The 21,938-nt window shown below is 35.3% G+C and overlaps 1 protein-coding gene across 10 annotated transcripts in view; it reads right to left on the bottom strand.

The window, feature by feature from the left end:
- The window catches only part of COP1 (COP1 E3 ubiquitin ligase), a 242,753-nt gene that overhangs the window by 146,497 nt on the left and 74,318 nt on the right, over positions 1-21,938 (bottom strand). For all 10 annotated transcript variants that reach the window (XR_012033052.1, XM_072830730.1, XM_072830729.1 and 7 more), the window contains 2 exons: positions 20,647-20,723; positions 9,757-9,814 (listed from right to left, as the gene is read on the bottom strand). Coding sequence is in view for 9 of the 10 variants with exons in the window: in XM_072830730.1 (XP_072686831.1) it covers positions 9,757-9,814; positions 20,647-20,723 (135 nt within the window). In the remaining variant the exon portion in view is untranslated. The remainder of the gene's footprint in view (positions 1-9,756; positions 9,815-20,646; positions 20,724-21,938) is intronic.

Consider the following 21,938-nt stretch of genomic DNA (forward strand, 5'->3'; position numbering starts at 1 on the left):
TTTTAAAAAGTGATCTGCTCTAAATTAAATCTTTAAAAAGGGGAGAGGGAGGAATCCCTGGATGGCTCAGTGGTTTAGTGTCTGCCTTTGGCCCAGGGCATGATCCTGGAGACCCGGCATCGAGTCCCACATCAGGCTCCCTTGCATGGAGCCTGCTTCTTCCTCTGCCTGTGTCTCTGCCTCTCTGTCTCTCGTGAATAAATAAATAAAATCTTTACAAAATAAATAAATAAAAAGTGATCTGTTCAATGGAAATACAGAAAAGATTTTAGTTTGAAACGTGAGAAATGATTACATAACAAAAATCAAGAGTATACAAGAAGCAGTCAAAAACAGTTTGCCTTCCAGTTTTTTTTTTTTTACAGATTTATTTATTTATTTATGATAGAGAGAGAGAGAGAGGCAGAGACACAGGAGGAGGGAGAAGGAGGCTCCATGCTGGGAGCCCGACATGGGACTCGATCCCGGGACTCCAGGATCGCGCCCTGGGCCAAAGGCAGGCACTAAACCGCTAAGCCACCCAGGGATCCCTGCCTTCCAGTTTTTATAGCAACTTTTTTCACTATTTACTCTTAACTTTTCCTTAATTTATTTTTTCAGTGCAATTTTTTTCTTTTTTTTTTTAAGATTTTATTTATTTATTCATGAGAGACACAGAGAGAGGCAAAGACACAGGCAGAGGGAGGAGAAGCAGGCTCCATGAACACAGGCAGAGGGAGGAGAAGCAGGCTTCCATGAAGGAGCCTGATGTGGGATTCAATCCAGCAACTTTGGAGGCAAAGGCAGGTGCTCAACCACTTAGCCACCCAGGCATCCCAGTGCAATTCCTTTCTAATCCATCCAAAATTAGGTTGCTTCCTAATTCTTGGTAAAAATGCATTACCTAGCCCATCGCCATATATTAATTACTAAATTTACAAATAAAATTAATATAAATGAAAAGAAATATGCTAATAGTGAAGGGACAGATAGAACTGGCTGTAAATAATCTACAAGGCCAATCATCAGAATGAACATATTCAGAATAAGACCTAGATAAGAAAAAAAAAAAAAAAAAAGATCTAGCTATATAGGTAGGATATAAACATGGCTAAAAATCAAAAGGAAATGCTCATCACTTGTGTTGTGTTGATATAGATTATCCCTGAAGAAAAATGGCCACATTGACCAAATATCTGATGTATTTCACTTAACATAATAACTTATAGGTCTATCCATGTTGTAGCAAAGATTTTCTTTCTTTCTTTTTTAAAGATTTTATTAGAGAGAAAGACAGAGACAGAGAAAAGAGAGAGGAAGAAACAGATTCCCTGCTAAGCAAGGAGAGTGACTCAGTTCCAAGACCCTGGGATCATTGCCTGAGCCAAAGCCAGACACTCAACCAACTGTGCCATGTAGGCATCCTGATTTTTTTTTTTTTATGGCTGAATAATCTACCATTGTGTGTGTGTGTGTGTGTGTGTGTGTGCAACTTTCCTATGCATTCACCCATTAATGGGCAGATACAGAAATAGAAAGACATGTTTAATACATGCTTATGTTTTATACATGTATGAAATACATATATGATTGTATAAATATTATTATATACTGAGAAGCATGGATTAATCTCAGCTAGTCTGGACTGCCCATGTGGTTATCTCCAGACTCTTGCCCACATTATGGAACATATTCTCTAAAAAAAGATAAATGATATTCTGTAACCATAAGTCAGTGGGATGTTCTAGAGCAATGTATTAGTCTGTCAGTATTGTTTAGTAATAATAAATGACTTTATGACTCATACCTGGTTTCAGTAGAGGCTTTAAAGGCTGGTTACATAACTAGAACGTACTGCCTACATGACTAACTTAAAATAAGAGATCCTGCCTATAAGCCAACTTTGGATTCCTATTACTGAGGTACTTGAGACACAAGCCAGTAGTAGTTCTAAACCTGGAGAAAAAGCAATTCCTATGTGACCCAGTGTGGAAGGACAAAGAAGGCTAGGCCTGAAATCACCACATCCCTTTCAATGAGTATCCTCCTGCTGCTTGGCTGTATGGTATCCAGTGCCTTTAATCAAGCTGTTCCAGAAGCATAAACTATTTGACTTTTGTGTTCCTTTCATTAATCACTTAAGGTGAGTAATATGTAATTAATGCATATATATATCTGTATAGATAACATAGATTATACATACATACATATGTCTCCTAGTTCTGTCCACTTGGAAGGCCTACAAGTACAGAAACTTGGAAGAGCAACGAGCACACTTAAAACCCATATCTTGTTTTTTTACATAACATTCTCCATTAAAAGAAAAGAAATAGGGTTTCCTGGATACATGGCTGATTCTAGGACTGGGGCAAGTTAAGTACAAGATGATGCTGGAACACCTTTTTGTCTACGACATAAGGAGGTACCTGAAGAATGATAGGAACACGTCAAACGGATGTGGAAATCAACTTGAAAGAGTTCCAACTAGACAAATATGGGACAACTTAAGTTTCAAAATGATTAACAGAATGAATTACAAATCCACGAACCCATAAGGATATGAACAAAGAGGAGGGAAAGATCTTCCTTATAGTAGAAATGCTAAAACGTATAATAAGGAATTAAAAATTATCATTTGGGCAATAGCCATACCAATAACTATTCTCACTAAGATTTATTAAGATCTCAGATGAGAAAAAATGGTAATTTTACAATAACGAAATTTGACAGGTAATTGATCCGAGTTAACATCATCAGTATTGAGCAAAGAGATATCATATGTACCCAGATATGAGAAACTAACAAAAAGGGTACAATAACATCTCTGTAGTATTCCTGACTAAAATGGATAATCTGAATCTAGTCATAAGAAAACCTCTGACAAATTCAAATTGAGGGATGTTCTACAAAATAAATAACTTAATACTCTTCAAAAATGTCAGTGTAATATAAGACTGAGGAACAATTAAGATTTTTTAGGAGACGGGTACCTGGGTGGCTCAGTGGTTGACCCTCTACCTTTAGCTCAGGTCGTAATCCTGGGGTCCTGGGATTGAGTCCCACATCAAGCTCCCCGTGGAGACCCTGCTTCTCCTTCTGCCTATGTCTCTGCCTCTTTCTCTGTGTCTCTCAAGAATAAATAAATCTTTTTTTAAAAAAGGTAATAGGGATCCCTGGGTGGCTCAGCGGTTTAGCGCCTGCCTTTGGCCCAGGACACGATCCTGGAGTCCCGGGATTGAGTCCCGCATCGGGCTCCCGGCATGGAGCCTGCTTCTCCCTCTGCCTGTCTCTGCCTCGCTCTATAATGAATGAATGAATGAATGAATGAATGAATGAATGATCTAATTAAAAAGGTAATAAAATCTACAGCTGTACCATAGGTTCCATAGCTATTCTACTATGATTGGGAGTATTTATTTTTGCAGAATTTTTATCTATATAAATAATACTGGCATATAATCTTTACCAGTACTTTGAATCATTTCTTATAATAAGTCTCTAACTATATAATGATCAATTCACATTTTTGCTTACATCTTATGCATATATTGCCAAATATTCTTCCAACTCTCTTCCCCTCTCCCAAACTCACACAACCACACACAGCAAGGAAGATTATTTCCAATTTTGAAAAATCCTGAGCCATATCTATTAGGCGACTGCTTAGTAACCTTACATTACTTCATATTTTGTTTGTATTATTTGGGAAGGTAAGTATTATTTTATATGTGAGCTAATGATTTGAATTTTCACCTCTTTTTTCTTGAACTTTTACAAATAAACTTTTACATTTTCTACCATTTTCTTTTCTTTTTATCAAAAAGATGAAATGGATATAAAAAGCTTTCATTATTTTGAAGCAATCAAACTAATTGCCTATCATACTTAAAATACCTTTCCTAGTTTTTTAAATGTTGTCCATTGTTAAAATTCTGTTTATGTAAAATACAGGCTTCTTTCTCAATTTCCATAGTCCTATTATTATTTATATAATTGCTTAGCTGATCTAGATGCTCACACTAAGTGGTTTTACACAAATAGATTCCTGGCTATCAAAACACCATTTACGCCATTTACTTAAATCCTCACTTTAGCCACTGATCTGCATAACCACCTCTACCACAGGCTAATAAATTCATTACCTTCCAGTTTGGTTTTAAATTTTATTGTGCTCCTTTTGTTACAGCAGTCCTAGAATACATATTAATGATTTATTAGATAAATACCCTTGTGATTATCACACCTCTGAATCATTCATACTACTAATGAACTTTAAAGTCAGTTGGTCACACTCTCTGCACTCTTAAAAAAACTACTGAGTTTTGGGCAGCCCGGGTAGGCTCAACAGTTTAGCACTGCCTTCAGCCCAGGGTGTGATCCTGGAGATCCGGGATCGAGTCCCATGTCAGGCTCCCTGCATGGAGCCTGCTTCTCCATCTGCCTGTGTCTCTGCCTCTGTGTGTGTGTGTGTGTGTGTGTGTGTGTGTGTGTGTTTCATGAATAAATAAATTAAATCTTAAAAAAAATATATTGAGTTTTTTATGGAATCACATTAAATTAATAGTTATGGCAACTGGTCTATTCAAATTGTTCTATAACTGCTTTAATCTCTTTCAATATTTTTAATTTTTCTTAAAAATTCTGTATTTCATTCAGATTTATTTTACTAGTATGCATAAGTACTGTCCAAATTATTTTAATCTATTACATATTATAAGTCAATCTCAATTATATACTGAAACATTTTATATGTGTTCTTTTTTTATCTGTCCCTCTTCACTGACCATCTTAAGCTTTGGGGGACCTGGGTAGCTCATCATTTAAGTGTCCACTCTCGGTTTCTGCTGGGATTATGATCTCAAGATCATGAAACTGAGCCCCCCCGCCTTTAGGCTCATGCTGGGTGCGGAGCATGCATAAGATTCTCTACCTCTCCCTCTGCCCCTCTTCCAGCTGGTGCCATGTATGTGGGCTTTCTCTCTCCTTCTCTCAAATAAATGAAATCTTTAAAAAAAAAAACAAAACAAAAAAAAACTCCCAGCTTCTTGAGCTGAATGTCTAGTTCATTTATATTCATTCTCATCTAAAAGTGAATCCATTTAATAATACAAATTTTTGAGGACAATTCTGACATTTCAAAATTTTTGACATGTAGTATCACTTTTTTAATTGTTTGTACCACCATCTGGGACTACTACTCTTGGACACAAAGGTATACAGAGAAATTTAGTTTACTCTCTTCCAAATTATCTGTCTAAATTATTTATTTACTTGGGGATCCGATTCACAAAATGTAGACGATACCAATTATCCTGTTTTAGAATCATTCCACTTTCCTGAATGCTCCAAGACTATTATCAATAATGTATATCCTTTGAGGCTCCTAAGTGGCGTAGTCAGTTAAGCACCTAACTTTCTTGGTTTCAGCTCAGGTCATGATCCCAGAGTCCTGAGACTGAGCCCCACAGGAGGGCCACGCTCACCAGAGGGTCTTGCTTGAGATTTTCCCTTTCCCCCTCCCATTTCTGCACTCCCTGCTTCCTTCTCCCCCCCCACTCTAAATGGGTAAATCTTTCTTAAAAATGTATATTCTTTGATGCAAAGCATAAAGTGAGACAAGAACCTATTAAACCCAGCTTAACTGATCTCACTCAAAAAAAAAAAAAATTCCACAAAGTCTTTATAATGGCCTAAGAAAGTCATGCAACAAGTGGCCTCTGTTGTTTTATTTCATTTCCACTTTTCTTCCCCTTGATTATTCCTCTCCAGCCACAAGGGACTTCTAAACTATGTCAGGCATGCTCCTACCTCAGGGTTCACTTATTAACCCTCTGCTCAGAACATGGGAATTCCAGATATACATACTCACATGGGTTTGCTCCCTCACCTCCACTTTGTTCAAAGGAGTCACTTTTATTACTATTAGTATTTCTCCAACTAGACTGTGAGTTTGGTTACAACAGGGATCTTTCTTTTGTGTTTGTTCAATAATGTATCCCCAGAGCCTGTAATAGTACCTGGTAAATAGCATGTACTTCTTCAAAAAATGAATACATAAATAAAAAAATTTTTAATCTGTTGGTTTTGAGATATCCGGTGGCTCAGATGCTTAAATATCTGCCTTCAGCTCAGGTCATGATCTCAAGATCCTGGGATCGAGCCCCACATGCACGGAGGAGCCTGCTTTTCTCTCTAATCCTCCCTGTTCCCTGCTCCTTCTTTTGTCCTCTGTCTCTCTCAAATAAATAAATAAAATATTTTAATAAAAAAATCTGTTGGTTGAATAAATAAGTATTTAAAAGCATAGGCTCTGAAACCATAATGCCTAGGTAAAATCTCAGCACCCTCCTCTTACTAGTTATATTACCTGGAGCAAGCTCCTTAACTTTCCTGTGTCACAGTTTTCTCCTCAATAAAACAAAAAATAATAGTAATAGTACTTATCTTACAGGGAACCTTGGAGAATTAAAGTAATTAATACATATAAAGTTCCTTAATGTCCATGAATAGTAAGTATACAATAATGATGACTAATGCCCATTACTTTAATTCATTTTTGAATTAAGAATACTTCAAACTCATCCAGCATGTTTAAATTTTAATCAATTTTCTAAAAATTTCATAACAATTTTTGCCTTATATAAACTCCAATGCTTATGCTATGTCACACAAATTATTACTACATTGGGGAACTATACCTTTTCTTTATGTAAAAAATGTTGTCTTTTACACTTTTCTCCTTGAGTCCTATTTTGGTATGCACTTTTCTTTCTTTGTTTTTGCTATATTCTTTAGTATTCTTACATTTGCCAGGCTTATCCTCAACTATTCCTCTATTTTCAATCCTTTTTTTAAAATAAAGATTTTATTTATTTATTCATGAGAGACACAAAGAGGCTGAGACAGAGGCAGAGTGAGAAGCGGGCTCCTCACAGGGAACCAAATGCGGCTCACTGGGACTCCAGGACCATGCCCTGAGCCAAAGGCAGACGCTCAACCACTGAGCCACCCAGGCGCCCCTATTTTCAATCCTTTTTGTGTCAATATGCATTAGGTCTATCTGTTCTAAAGAGTACAGCTAGAAATGAAGGGCAGGCCTTCAACACAGTATGTCCTATCAGTTTTATCCTATAAATACTAGAAGGATTTCCTCCTCAACAACCTCCCTGTCCTCCAGCAGATGCTAACGTTGAAATCTTCCAGAAGACCCAGCCTATGTCATCCTTAGGCACACTTGACTCTGCATACTGCGACTTTCATGTTAGGAAGCCTTCTTTTTTTTTTTCTTTTTTTTTATATTTTTTAATTTTTATTTATTTATGATAGTCAGAGAGAGAGAGAGAGAGAGGCAGAGACACAGGAAGAGGGAGAAGCAGGCTCCATGCACCGGGAGCCCGATGTGGGATTCGATCCCGGGTCTCCAGGATCACGCCCTGGGCCAAAGGCAGGCGCCAAACTGCTGCGCCACCCAGGGATCCTAGGAAGCCTTCTTAAGTGTTTTTTTAATCCTGTATACATTCTTTTAAGTTTTCAGTGTGAGGATAGTAATAGATCAATGAGATTCCTTGTGAGTGAAGCCTGAAGAGATACTAACATACTGAATGCCTCAGGATACCATCTTAAACCAGAAATCTCCTTTATTACATAATAGTAAGTGCTGTTCTAAAAATTTAAACAGAAAACAAAACACTATTCTTATTACTTTTCTTTTTTACCCAGATTCAACTTCCATGTTTCTAGCTCACTGCTAGAAATTCAAATAAATACGATGTAAAGGGCAATAATAGAAAAACCTTTTCTTGTTCCTCTACAAAGAGACTGTCAATGCCCTGCAGCCAAAGCCCAATAGAAACACACACCTGTAGGTGAACAATTTTTATTTACTACTCACTGCCAACAAACAATACAACACACTACAGGTAAGAGAGGTATCTCAGTTAAGAACAAACTTACAGGATACAAGTTCATGTTCAGTGTTTGAGGGAGGGCTCTGGATTGGATACTGTCAAGAAGTGGAGATAATTCTGTGAGTGAGCATCTTCTTAATTAGAAGGACAAAAGACTACAGTAAAACTAAAGTTGCAAATAGTAAAGCAAGAGCAATTGTCCATATTAGCTAGGAGAGAATTGCCTCTGGTATTTTTTTTGTGGCTTGCACAGTGATTTTGTTTTTGTTTGTGCTTAGTTAGGCAGTTTATAAAGTGACCTTACTTGTCTCACTTCATCACAGTCACAGGGTGGATGTATCTGATATTTTGTGAGATTATACTCAAAAGAACATCAAGGTCCAGCTATGAATGCAAAGCCTGTTTCCAGATCCAAAGACTGCCTTTCCCTCTCAAGTTTTTAAGATATGCTTCAACTTAATGCTTTAAAAATTTCTCCTGATATATCCTATATGTCTTATAAAAACAAGATGATCTGATGTTTTCATAGTTGTTCAGTAATAGCTGCAAAGCAACCTGTGAAATTACTATTAAAAAAAAAAAAACAGGCCAAATACATGCATGCATATGAAGATAACACAGGATGTTCAGAGTAGTTATACCAACTAACCATGAAAGTAACAGAAGTAATCATCTAAGCAGTGGGAAAAGAAAAACATAAACAAAAGCTCCAAAAGATCTAAAAGGATTTTCTTTTTACTTTGATAAAAATAACCACACTACACATAAAGTGAATATATAAATGAACATTTATAAAAATATCTCATGGTTTCCCTTTTACTATGAAGGATAATATTAGGACTATTGCTAAATTTTACAGGGATTAGACAATAGCACTATATTATCCATGTTAACTTTTTGAATTTTAAAATTATATTATGATTATATAAGGCAATACCTTTATTTTTAAGGAAATATACACTAAAGTTTTTAGAGGTAAAGAATCAGTATGTCTGTACCTAACTCAATCTAGAAAAGAAAATGTATGTGTATTTAAGCAAAAGACAGAATGAGAATGAACAAATAAATGTGATCAAATGTTAACATTTGGACAATCCAGATAAAGGATACAAAGGAATTGCTTTTACCATTTTGGTTACTTTTGACTAATTCTAAAAGTATTTCAATATGAAAAGTTAAAAAACAAAAGGCCCAGCCTCAAAATTAGATTTGACAAATTATCAGCATCCCCGAGTTACAGATGGGAGTAAAAGCCAAAACAATCATACAATTAATTAGAAGAGAAGTGAAGCTGAAGTCTATTTTACTCAAATCTGTAGTTTACTTCCCATAAAAAAAGCTTAACATGTCAACATAACAATGAGTAATTCATAAATTATAAACATCCCTGTGAAAAAATAATGTGCTGATTATTCATAATTTCATCTTACATTATTTCCTTCAAGGTCTGATGTTACTAGTACTTAAAAAAATTTTTAAATTCATCACTGATGACCACATAAATAGCTGCTTATGCATCAGAACTATCCGAGTCCAGGCAGCCCTGGTGGCTCAGCGGTTTAGCGCCGCCTTCAGCCCAGGGTGTGATCCTGGAGACCCCGGGGTTGAGTCCCATGTCGGGTCCCTGCATGGAGCCTGCTTCTCCCTCTGCCTATGTCTCTGCCTCTCTCTGTGTGTGTCTCTCATGAATAAATAAATAAAATCTTAAAAAAAAAAAAAAAAAGAACTATCCAACTCCTAATCCATGCCACAGCATTCAAAAACAGTCACGTTTATGACAGAACATTCCAGCAGACTAATCAATGATTTTAAAACTCAGGTGATTATGTTCAGTGTAACACAAAATCATACTGCTAAATATATTATTTACCTGAGAACTGCCACTGAAACCAGGAGGTTGGCTGTATTCTGTGGAATCAATAATATTACTGCAAAATGAAGAGAGAAAAATATATTCAGTGTTCATGTTATTTTAGCAACAGAAAAGGTAAATCCGAAACATATCATATCCAAATCCAGTATTTCTAATTTCTAAGCAAAGAAAATATTTATTGTCAAGAAGTTAGATATCAAATAAACACATAACTCATAAACAAAACTCAGCAAACATTTTAAAAATTTACAAATTCTTCATCCACCACCTTAAACACACCATGAAAGAGTATCAGTAGGAAATAATCACAAAACAGGTGTATATAGAAATGTATTTGCTCCGATTTCATTTTCAGACAGGTTAATAAGCTGTTTGGAACACTATTTAAGGAACAAAGGACTTAAGAGTATTAGGAAAAGAGCACAAGCAAGCAATTAAATTTACAGTTAAGAGATCTTGTTATGGCACTGAAGAGCTATGTGTCCTCAGACACATACTTTATAATCACTCCATTCCCTCATCTGCAAAGTGAGATGAGTGGGGACTAATTATCTCTAGATTATCTAGAGTCCCTTCCAGGTCCAAAATGTTATGATAATCATCTCATGTGAAAGAAAATTACCAAAGGAATAGAATAAATGTTAAAATACCAATAATCTTTTTTTCATAATCCAATACCTATACACTAGTTTTCTCCACCTGCTCAAAAACATAATCTGCTCTCTACATTGGTTTTCATTTAGTTGTTAACTTCTGTGCATTTTCCTATCTAATACTAAAAAAATCTCTGAAACTATGCAGCATTAACCCAAATTACAAAGGAAAGTCACAGCTGTACAATTATATGTCACATAACTACTCTCACTCTCTCACTCAAATCATTTGCCTCCAAAGGCAAACGTATATTTCATAATGGAAAGGCAGACTAGGAAATCAATTTCACATATTAGCTATATCCATAATGAATAGGTAGCTTAAAGAAATCAGTGGTTCATTCTTGGTAAAAATACGTGACTACCTTTCCATATTGGGCTTTTATTTGAAAAAGACAGGTTCATATTTAAATTATCAATATATATCTGAGAAAATTAAATTATAAAGAATTTTATATTCTGTGAGCAAACTACAATATATTAAGATCATTTAAGGGTGAACATTAAGGGTACCTGGTTGGCTCAGTTAGTTAAGTGTCTGCCTTCAGCTCAGTTCATGATCCCAGGGTCCTGGGATCAAGCCTCAAGTCGGGCTCCTTGCAGTAGGGAGTCTTTTTCTTCTCCTTCTCCCTCTGCCTCTGTCCCTCCCCCACCCTTGTTCACATGCACTCGCTCTCTCTCTCATACATAAATAACATCTTTTTTAAAAAAATCATTTAGGTTGAACATTTAAAAAAAGTTTTAAATAAATAAGGGAACTGAATGAACCAAAAAACTGCTATGTACACACATGAAATTAGACTACTATTCATTTGTTCTTTCATTAGCACGAATTTAAGGCAGAGAAAACTAAATCTGCACATTTAACAAATTATATGGGGCAAGAGCCAAAGCCTGTTCCTGTGCAATATTCTACATAAAATTATTAAACAGTTCCCCAAAACAAAGCATGCTATGCAACATGTAACCTGAAAATAATTTAACTTATAAATTTTAATAATTACAATCAAATATAGATTTAATTTCTAAAAATAATACTATTTTATTTCCTTTCTACCACAGCAATAATCCCTAATATTATAAACACTAAAGAAATAATTACTTTTCTCAAATTAATGTTTTCTGCTACTTAACACAGAGGTTTTTCTCTGCTACATCAGAGAAATCATATCATTTCTTCTAAATAAGAAATGAAGCATTGAATTCCAAATTAATAGTAAATCCTCATTTACTAAACAACCAAAACTCCTGTGGGTCCCACTTGTGCAGATACTTCCAGATATACCAGAAATCAGTCTTCATGTTTGTTTTTCTTTTCTGATTCTACCAATCCTTTAACTATTCAAATAAATCATCCATTATCAATATGACACATCTGACTACTAACAGCAGCAGCAGCAGCTAACATCTATTGAGTGCTTATGTGCTAGTCATCATTCTCACTTTTTAAAATGTATTATCACATTTAATCAGTGAAGATAGGTATTATCTTTATTTTACAACTGAGAAAACTGAAGTATATAAAAGTTAATAATAAACTTGCCTAAGATTAAACTGCTGATAAGTTATATAGTTGAAAATTTGAACCCAGGCGGTATTAACTCCAGAATTCTTATGTGAGACTGCCAGAATGATGTTTCTTTCTTCTTGAAGAGTATCAATGCCCTCCGACTTCTGAATCAAGTTTCTATTTATCTTCTTTTCAATGTTTTATTCTCAATTCTATGATGACTTCCAAAACTCTTTCACCTCCCAAGGTTTAATGAGCTCTAGAGTAAGGATGCTTGCATTTAGATAGTGGTTATGCCACTAATCTTGTGACATTGGGCAAATTACCTCATCTCTAGGATATATTTCTCTCATCTGTACAATGAAGAGGATTATAAAAAACCTATTGCACAGCATTTGTTCTAAGGGTTATATGAGACAGCACACGTGTAAATTACAAAATAGTATCTAATGCATAGATATCACCCTAATAGTTACAACATTTATGAATAAATACAGTTCTCTAAGTAATAATTTCTTGATTTTGATGCAAATTCCAATGAAAATTAACAGGAATTCTTTTCTAATACACTGTCTCAGAATCCTTACAAAGAGAGAAATACTATTTCTCATCTCAGTATTTGCAAGAACTTCACCATGATATTTTACAACAAATTTTGTATAAATAAACACTGGTGACTACAATAGCCTTTCTACCAATACACAGTTTAGCTTTTAAAAATATCAGGCTCAAAAAGATTACATAAAACTTCAATTCCTAATATCTAAAGCTCTAAAAATCACATACTTTATGACTTATTTGAAAGTAAAATGTGTTGTGAACAAATTTGTTATCATTTCACTATGAGCATTCAATGTTAAAATATTAACATGCTTGACTATGCTGAACTGTCTCTTACTCCTCCATTGTTATTTTAAAATAACTATTGGGGTGGGGGGAGACAGAACACTAAATACTGAAAACTTCCAAAGGTTTTCAAAAAAAGTTATAGGACCCTACATATCATTCAGCTTGGATTTACTTGAGAAATGAGACTTCAATAGTAAAAATATTAGGCTATAGAGTACACATCTATGGCCTCTAGGAAAATGAAGAAATTCTTTTTCAAGAATTTGAAAACAAACAAAGAAGTTTGTTCTTCAAAGACCTGAAGTTATTAGAGTACTTCAGAACTTCAGGAAAACATTTCTCAAATACCTTACAAAGTATCCTTTTTTAATTGAAGATGGTTGGGTGTAGTTATATAGTGCATAGGGGGACTGTATGAACCAAATGTTTTTGTTGCCTTTTAAAATTCTGCAATTCCATAATTATTCCTAAAGTTGAAAAGGAAAAGCAAAAAGGCAACTGATTTTAACATTTTCTATATAAGAACATTTTCCTCAGGGAGAAACTTAATGCTGACAAATGTAATTGCATATATAATGGAAAAGGGTCTGAAAGAAGAGATCTGAATCTATTTCTTTGCTGCATCTGGAATTCTAGTTGGTAGAATTTCAAAAACAAAAGAATAAGCTCAAAGAATAAGACTGACAAGACTGATCTGCCTCCACAACGAGTAAAAGTCCCAATTTATTATGTTAAGTGCTGTTTCTGACCACTTTATAGTCTACTACTACCTTCCAGTGAGGGCAAATAGTTTCCAATTTACTTATAATTCACAGGAGAAAGCAGAATTTTTAATTGTAAGATGATACAGGTTCCACAAATCTTAGTATTCCAAAAACTCAGTTATCTGAAATAATCTTAGAAAAGACTTTAAAATTAAGTAAAGAAAGCAGAAAAAGCGTTCCAAAAACAGTAACAGAAGATTCAAAGGTAGAGGATCTGGAGAATGAGCAAAGTATGCTAGGACTTGGGTAGGGGAGACACAATAAATAGCAGAAATGAAAAATGGTTAACAGCACATTTAAGTTTATGTTTGTATTTAATTATCCTATATCTAAAACAAGATTACCATGTATTCCTTCAATCCCAGCCTCCCCCATCCCAGACTTCTCACAATCAAGATATAACCAGAATAATCAAAGAGGTAAAAAGTTCCCTCTATGACTAACCCAAAAAGACAAAAACCAAGAGGATATAATCACAGTATATGAATGGAATCAACAAGGAATGATAGGTATATATCAACAATTTGCTTCCCACCCAAAGACTAATTTTTAACTTTCCTGGCTCTCCCAAGTCCAGAAACTTGATTTCAGGTGTTTCTAAGATACTATAGAAGGATATGTAACTTTACAAAGTTGTGAGTAAAATAGAAGTCTTTATAAAAGACAAAATAAGCTAAAGATATAAAACTTTAGCAATGACTATTTGAGCTTTCTTTTATGAAAAAATCATACCGGATTTAAAGATTTACCTAGACGCATCTCAACAATACAGACATATTCACTACCTGCTAAACCAATGTTTACATATTTTTTTCAAAGATTTTATTTATTTATTCATGAGCGACACAGAGAGAGAGGCAGAGACAAAGGCAGAGGGAGAAGCAGGCTCCCTGTGGGGCAGCTCAAAGCAGGACTCAATCCCAGGATCCCCGGGATCACACCCTGAACCAAAGGCAGCCTCTCAACCCCTGAGCAAACCCAGGTGTCCCCAATGTTTAGATATTTTTCAAGTATGATCCCCCAAACTTGCCTTTAGGGCAGCCCGGGGGGTGGAGGGGGCTAAGCGGTTTAGCGCCACCTTTGGCCCAGGGTGTGTTCCTGGAGACCCAGCAACCTGCATGGGGCCTGCTTCTCCCTCTGCCTGTGTCTCTGCCTCTTTCCCTCTGTGTGTCTCTCATGAATAAATAAATAGAATCTTTAAAAAAAAAAAAAAGTGCATTTAAATCTGGGCTCCAGGGCAGCCCGGATGGCTCAGCGGTTTAGCGCCGCCTTCAACCAGGGCCTGATCCTGGAGACACAGGATCAAGTCCCATGTCAGGCTCCCTTCATGGAGCCTGCTTCTCTGTGTGTGTGTCTCTCATGAATAAATCAATAAAATATTTTAATTAATTAATCAATTAATTAATCTGGGCTCCACCTCAGACCTAATGATGAGATTTGGGGGAGGGTTCAAAAATTAAAATCAAGAGTCTTGGTTAATACTTATACACATCGGAATTTGGCATATTCGCACCTTAGATTTGAAAACTGGAATGGACTGCAATATCAAGCGGTGACAAATTATACTTTATGATAAGAACCCAAAAGGGTTTTTTAAAAATCCTGAAATGCCTATAAATCAAATGCAAATAACAAAGTTTCAGAGTTAAAAGCATTTTGATTATTTTATGTTTTTGGAACCAAGTCTTCTTTACATATTTTAAGCAGAATAATTATTTTGTCAGCAAACTTATTTTTCATCCTGAAGTGATATAACCATGAGAGCAGGGTTATAGGGTCTGTCATACTCACAACTGTATGCCCAGTGCCTATAACAGGGTTTCATACATGTCTTATACGCTCTCCAAAACTGGCTAATTTTCAAAATAGGTTTTCATAACTTGCTATTTCTCTACTACCTACAAATTTAATGAGAAACTGCAGATATATGAAGACTACCCACTACATTACTGCCAAGGAAGTTTTTCGGTGTTTTGTGTTTTTGTTTTAGTTCATGTTGAAAATTCTGTAATATTCTTCATTGTCCTCCATCTCCTATGACTTTAATTGCAACTCCTTTGCATAGTATAGTGTCAGGATAAGGCAAGTAACTCCCTAGTACTTTGAACAATAAAACAATCAACTGGTTTTACTACTTCTCCCACATCATAGATAAACCATTAAAAAATGACAACACATCATTTATATTCAAAAGCCCTCGACGCAGGTATAGTAGAGATTTCTTAAAATCTAACCTTGGAGATATGAAAAAAAGTGTCAGCCTAAGTGTGGAGAATTTCATGTATTGTTACAATTCCATTCTTGAATAAAGAAATTAAAGGCTAAATAAAAACTCGTTAGGTTAATGTAGGAAGATTTGTTTAAAATATATAATAAATTAGAGACATATTTGTAAGGATTAGAGTTAGATTTGACCATAAAAATATTTTCATTCCTGGGGCGCCTGGGTGGCTCAACTGGTTAAGCGACAGGCTCCTGATTTAGGCTCAAGTCATCGTTTCAGGGTCATGGGATTAAACCTTGTGTCAGGCTCTGTGCTCAGCACCTAGTCTGCTTGAGATTCTCTCCCTCTACCCCTCGCCACACTCATGAGCTCTCTAATAATAAATAGACAAACATAAATAAAATCTTGTTAAAAAAACACACTTAGATTCCTATATTTTAAAAAAGTTATCAGGACACCTGGGGGGCTCAGTGGTTGAGTATCTGCCTTCAGCTCAGGGCATGATCCTGGGGTCCTGGGATTGAGTCCCACATTGGGCTCCCTCACAGGGAGCCTGCTTCTCCCTCTGCCTATGTCTCTACCTCTCTCTCTACGTCTCTCATGAATAAATAAATAAAATCTTAAAAAAAAAAGTTATCTCCCCAAATAAAATAAAGCAATTGAACTAAATAATAAATACCAAAAAGTACTAAGAACTTAAGCTTAATAGTAAGCTTTCCTTACTTTCCTAGGAAATTACCTTTCCTTAATAGGTAAGGAAAGATCCATTAACACTGGATCATAAGCCAGTCAAAGACCAAATATGAAAAATAAGAAATGTGGGGGACGGGGGTGCCTGGGTGGCAAAGTCAGTTAGGCATCTGACCTGTGGTTTGGGCTTTCATTTCATTGGGCTTTTCATTTCAGGGTCATGAGATCTAGCCCCATGTGGGGCTCTACACTCAAGAGTGGAGTCTGCCTTGGATTCTCTCTCCCTCTGCCCCTCCTCTCCACCTCAAATAAATAAATAAATTTTAAAATTAAAAAAAAAAAGAATAAGGAATATGGGTCCAAATTCATCTACTATACCAAAGAGCCATCCAAAATTACCACCCACTACCACACACATTTTTTATGACTGAAGGTAAATATAACTGCATAGATAAATATAATTGCTCACTGATGCAGGTAAACCAAAGAAGAATTTCATAATCTAGTTCAGAGCCATTATGAAATATCAAATTCTTTTAATTTCATTAATTTACTCAAATTATAAAATATATAAATTCACAAGGTATTAACTCACTACTCTATGTATATATTCTTAACAATAAATAATTCTAGCATTGATAAAGTAACCCTTTGCTTTTCCTACCTATTATATCTACCTATCGGTTCAACTGGACTTTGTCAACAGAAGCACAAATGAAAGGGAAGACTCAAAAATATCTGATAAAAGTAATTGAATAAAGATAAAAGTGTCTTCCATAAAAGTCTTTTCTATTCACATTTATCTTTCATACCACAGAAAACCTTAATAAACAATTCAAATTTTAAAAGGGATCCCTGGGTGGCGCAGCGGTTTGGCGCCTGCCTTTGGCCCAGGGCGCGATCCTGGGATCGAATCCCACATCAGGCTCCCGGTGCATGGAGCCTGCTTCTCCCTCTGCCTGTGTCTCTGCCTCTCTCTCTCTCTCTCTCTCTGTGACTATCATAAATAAATTTTAAAAAAAATTAAAAAAATATATATATATACATGTGACTTAAAAATTAATTAAATTGGCAGCCCTGGTGGCGCAGGGGTTTAGCGCCGCCTGCAGTCCAGGTGTGATCCTGGAGACCCGGGATCGAGTCCCGCGTCGGGCTCCCTGCATGGAGCCTGCTTCTCCTTCTGCCTGTGTATCTGCCTCTCTCTCTGTGTGTCTCTCATGAATAAATAAATAAAAATATTTAAAAACAAACAAATAAATAAAATAAAATAAAATAAAATAAAATAAAAATTAAAAAAAAGACCATCGCTGGACTCCATTTGATATCGAGGGTCTAAATAAGGCAGCAGAAAGAAAACACAGGATATGAAAATTATGGCTAATCACAGTATATAGAAGATAAAATCCTGGGGGAAGTGGGGTTGGAGAAAACAGTTATATGTCTTTTGTTTTGCTTCTCGTGTAATACATAATCTAATCATTAACTTAGAATCTACTTAAGAGATTCAATGACCAACATTAAGGAGGTCCTCATTACAGAAGAAAATAAATGCAATCAACAAAAAGGCTTTTTAAGGTAAACCTGTTATAGAAGAGACCAAAATTATTACAGTGAGGAATAAAACAAAACTGTCTTGCATTTAAATAATAAAGCTAATAATTATGGCGGAAGAAAGTTACTGTAATTGGAACTGCATGTTATTTCTTAAAAATAAAATATTTGTAGAATAGCATAACATTCTTTCCAGTACGTTTAATTTCACATCTTAATCTTAAGGGTCATTTCCTAAGAGTACTTTAGGGATACATCATTTTTCCCAAGTGTTTCTCTCAAACTTTTTTTTTCTCTCAAACTTTAATATTCAAATTATTTGTTCCAAGAAAATATCAAAATACTCTTTTAAAGAAAGTTCTATGTTTGCCTGTTTTACCTTCAATTGTTAACTAAGTTAACTCTGCCAGAACCTCATTTTTGATGATAGCTTTGCATAGGGTTTTAGTAGATCTCCAACAAAGATTTCATAGACTTCATGAAATCCGAAATCTTTCGAAAGATCTGCTTCTTTATCTTATAACACAACCACTTCTCATCTCTTCCTCCAATAACATCCTAATCCAAGGCACTACCTCCTCTCTTCTAGATTGTTACGTGCTTCTTTAACTTTTACCACACTTGCAATGGCACACAGTTGGGACACAGACTCTTCTCTATCCTCCACATAATTACCCTAGTTAACATTTTAAAATCTCTATTAGATCCTGTTCAAAACTCTCCCATGACTTTTTTTAAAGATTTATCTATTTTAGGGGGAAGGGGCAAAAGGAGAGGGAGAGCGAGTCTTAAACAGACTCCGTCCTCTGCACAGAGCCTGACTCAGGCTCAATCTAACAACCCTAATAACATAACCTGAGCTGAAACCAAGAGTGGGGCACACAACTGACTGTAACACCCAGGGGCCCCAACACTCTAACATATTTATACTTCACATGAATGAAGTATAAAAATATTAATATTTTTAATATTAAACTTAATGTCACATCCCCAGAGAAGTCTGACTACAAACTGACTGGAACTACATGCTATTTGCAATCCTAATATGCCCTAATTTTTTTTGCAAACCCATAATATGCCTAATTTTTCTTCCTAAGGTACTACTTACATGCTTTGTACTACTACTACTATATCATATATTTCCTTGCTTACTATCTCCCCAAAGCTTACACAGACACCTCCCAAAAGGTAAAGTCCATTAAGGGCAGGAACTTTGCCAACTAAGTCCAACAAATAGAACAGTGCCTAGTGCATATCAGAGGCATTCAATAAATAGTTAAATTAACATGTGACTATATTGTCACATGTTAATAAAACCCATCAGTGAGAGACTGAACCATAAAAACCTGGACACAAAAGAAAGAAATGCCACCATTAAACAAGAGAGAGAGAGAGCACAGTGGGAATTGTCATTGAATATTTTGAGAGATGACATTTTTGTTTACCTGCATATACTAACATAATATTCCATTGACAAAGATCCCATGTATTTCACAAAGTAAGCATTAAACTTAAAGGTAACAACAACCCATAGACTAAGTCATTCCCAAGTGTTTTAAATAAAATAAAAGGAATAAAGTTGAATTATACAGCTATTATGACTCCAAAATCAACAAGAACTCACAAGGATTCTCCATAAATGGTTAATGAAGAAAATACCAAACAGCACAGAAACCTTTTTTTTTTTTTTTTTAAAGAAATCTTTTTTAACTAGAACCTCCCCGTGCTCCTTCCTCACATATCATTTCAAACTAGATCCACCATAGCTTTCCTTAACTGACACAGGTTTTGAAGGCTGGTGTAATCTGGCACTGAATTGTAATACTGGCACTGAATTGCCTGATAATCCACATGTTATCCTGAAATTGTTTGTTTGAAAAGCTTCCACTGGGCCATTAATCTAGATGGATTAGCAAGTTAAAAGCACATAAAATTGCCCTTACTTTGAACATATCAAGCAAAAAAAATTCAAATTCAAATTTTAGGTAGTACATATTTCATCAACTGGAACTTCAGAGCTAGAAAGAACCAGAGACATTTACTGTACATCACAAATACATACTGAATGAGGCCAATCACTATTGCTACTCTAAAACCTAGGGAAACAATCACGAGCAAGAGAATTCCTGTCCTAATAAAGCATATAAAAAAGAAGACAAATTAACAACACAGAGTAATGAATAAAATAGTAGGGAAATCTAAACTGACAGATTTAATGCCTTTATTTTAAATCTGGGCAAAGTAATGTACCCAAGCAAATTCAACAAGTTAAGGGACATGCCCAAGGTTCTACTTTAATCAAATTTTTCCCAAAATTACTTACCATTTCATGTTCTTAAATTATAGATTTTTGAGGTCATTTGATTTTAACTCACAAGATATTTAAAGCAACTATTATTTCAGGAAATTCACCAAAATTTTAATCCAACAGTGAATTCATAATATTATAATACTCTGCTGTTCGTGGCATGAAAATTCAAAGCATTAAGGAAACAGATGGGCCATCTGAATCTTATTTCTAGATCATGACCAAAAGCAATTTCTCAGGGGTTTTGTACATTACATGGAAAAGGCTCCCAAGGACTAGTACCATATGTGCATTCTGCAACATAAATCCTAAGTAATTACAAGTTTGAAGCTTTGTACCTGTGTGATGGAGAAGGAGCTTCAAATTGAGGCACTGTGCTATCCTCACTGACAGGAGAATACAAGCCACTCATTTCCTGAAAACACAATTATCTGAGTTATAGTAGACAACTCCAAACAGAAGATGTAGAAATCAAAATGAGATACATTACAATCCCTTCCAATCCTAGATTTTTATCAGTCCCGTCTGTCTCAACATCCAAATTTCTCAAGGTGGCTTCTCTGCAGAGTACAAAAGCAAGAATATCTAAAAAGTTCAGAAACAGCCTTTTCTATGGTACACATTCTTAAAGAACTAGAAACTCTTTAAAAATATTGTTCATCGGGCAGCCCGGGTGGCTCAGCAGTTTAGCACCACCTTCAGCCCAGGGCCTTATCCTGGAGATCCGGATTGTGTCCCACCCACGTCGGGCTCCCTGCATGGAGCCTGCTTCTCCCTCTGCCTCTCTCTCTGTCTCTCTGTCGCTCGTGAATAAATGAATAAAATCTTTAAAAACATATATATTGTTCATCACTAATGAGGCCATCAAATACAGAAAAAGACATATGTATTTCAAATGGGATGCACTATATTATAAGCTAATCATTAATCCAAGTAAGAACCTATTGACAAATAGTAAGATGACAGTACAGTATGTGAATCATTAGGTTCAGCTCTCTAAAGTACAGAAAAACAAAATACGTGTTTACTTTAAAAATATCCTCTGCAAGCATTAACAGTCCTCTTGATTCAAATATTAGCATTTTAAAATAATCCCTGAAAGTCTAACTAATTAACTTCGAGGAAGAAGCCTATTCAATTATTACTGCATAAATTATACACCTCTGAATCATACCAACAACCTCACCGTTTTTATGTGGTATTCTGATTAATGGGAAAGCAGTAAATGTTAAAATGCCACTAAAGATACAAATAAATAAATAAATAAATAAACAAACAAACAAACATAGTGAAGTAGAATTACTTCTAAGCCACGCTCAGCTCAATCATGCACCCAACAAGGGACATAAGCATAGCAGTAACAAGTTAGCAATGTCACATGGGATAATGAGTTTCCACAAAATATTAAACTTAAGACCATTTAACATCTTCTACATATCAGCAAAAGAAAATTATAACACACGTGAACAAATTTAAAACACACACTAAATTTAAATGTAGCTGCAGAAAATAATCTCATGTCATAATAGCTTATGAGCCTCCAAAAGAGCATCCCATGGATTTCATAAGTAAACTATATTATAAATGCCTAGATTATTGTTCACATTCTCATACCTCTTTGTAAATTAAC

Source organism: Canis lupus, chromosome 6, assembly GCF_048164855.1.
Source record: "Canis lupus baileyi chromosome 6, mCanLup2.hap1, whole genome shotgun sequence".
Taxonomy (NCBI): domain Eukaryota; kingdom Metazoa; phylum Chordata; class Mammalia; order Carnivora; family Canidae; genus Canis; species Canis lupus.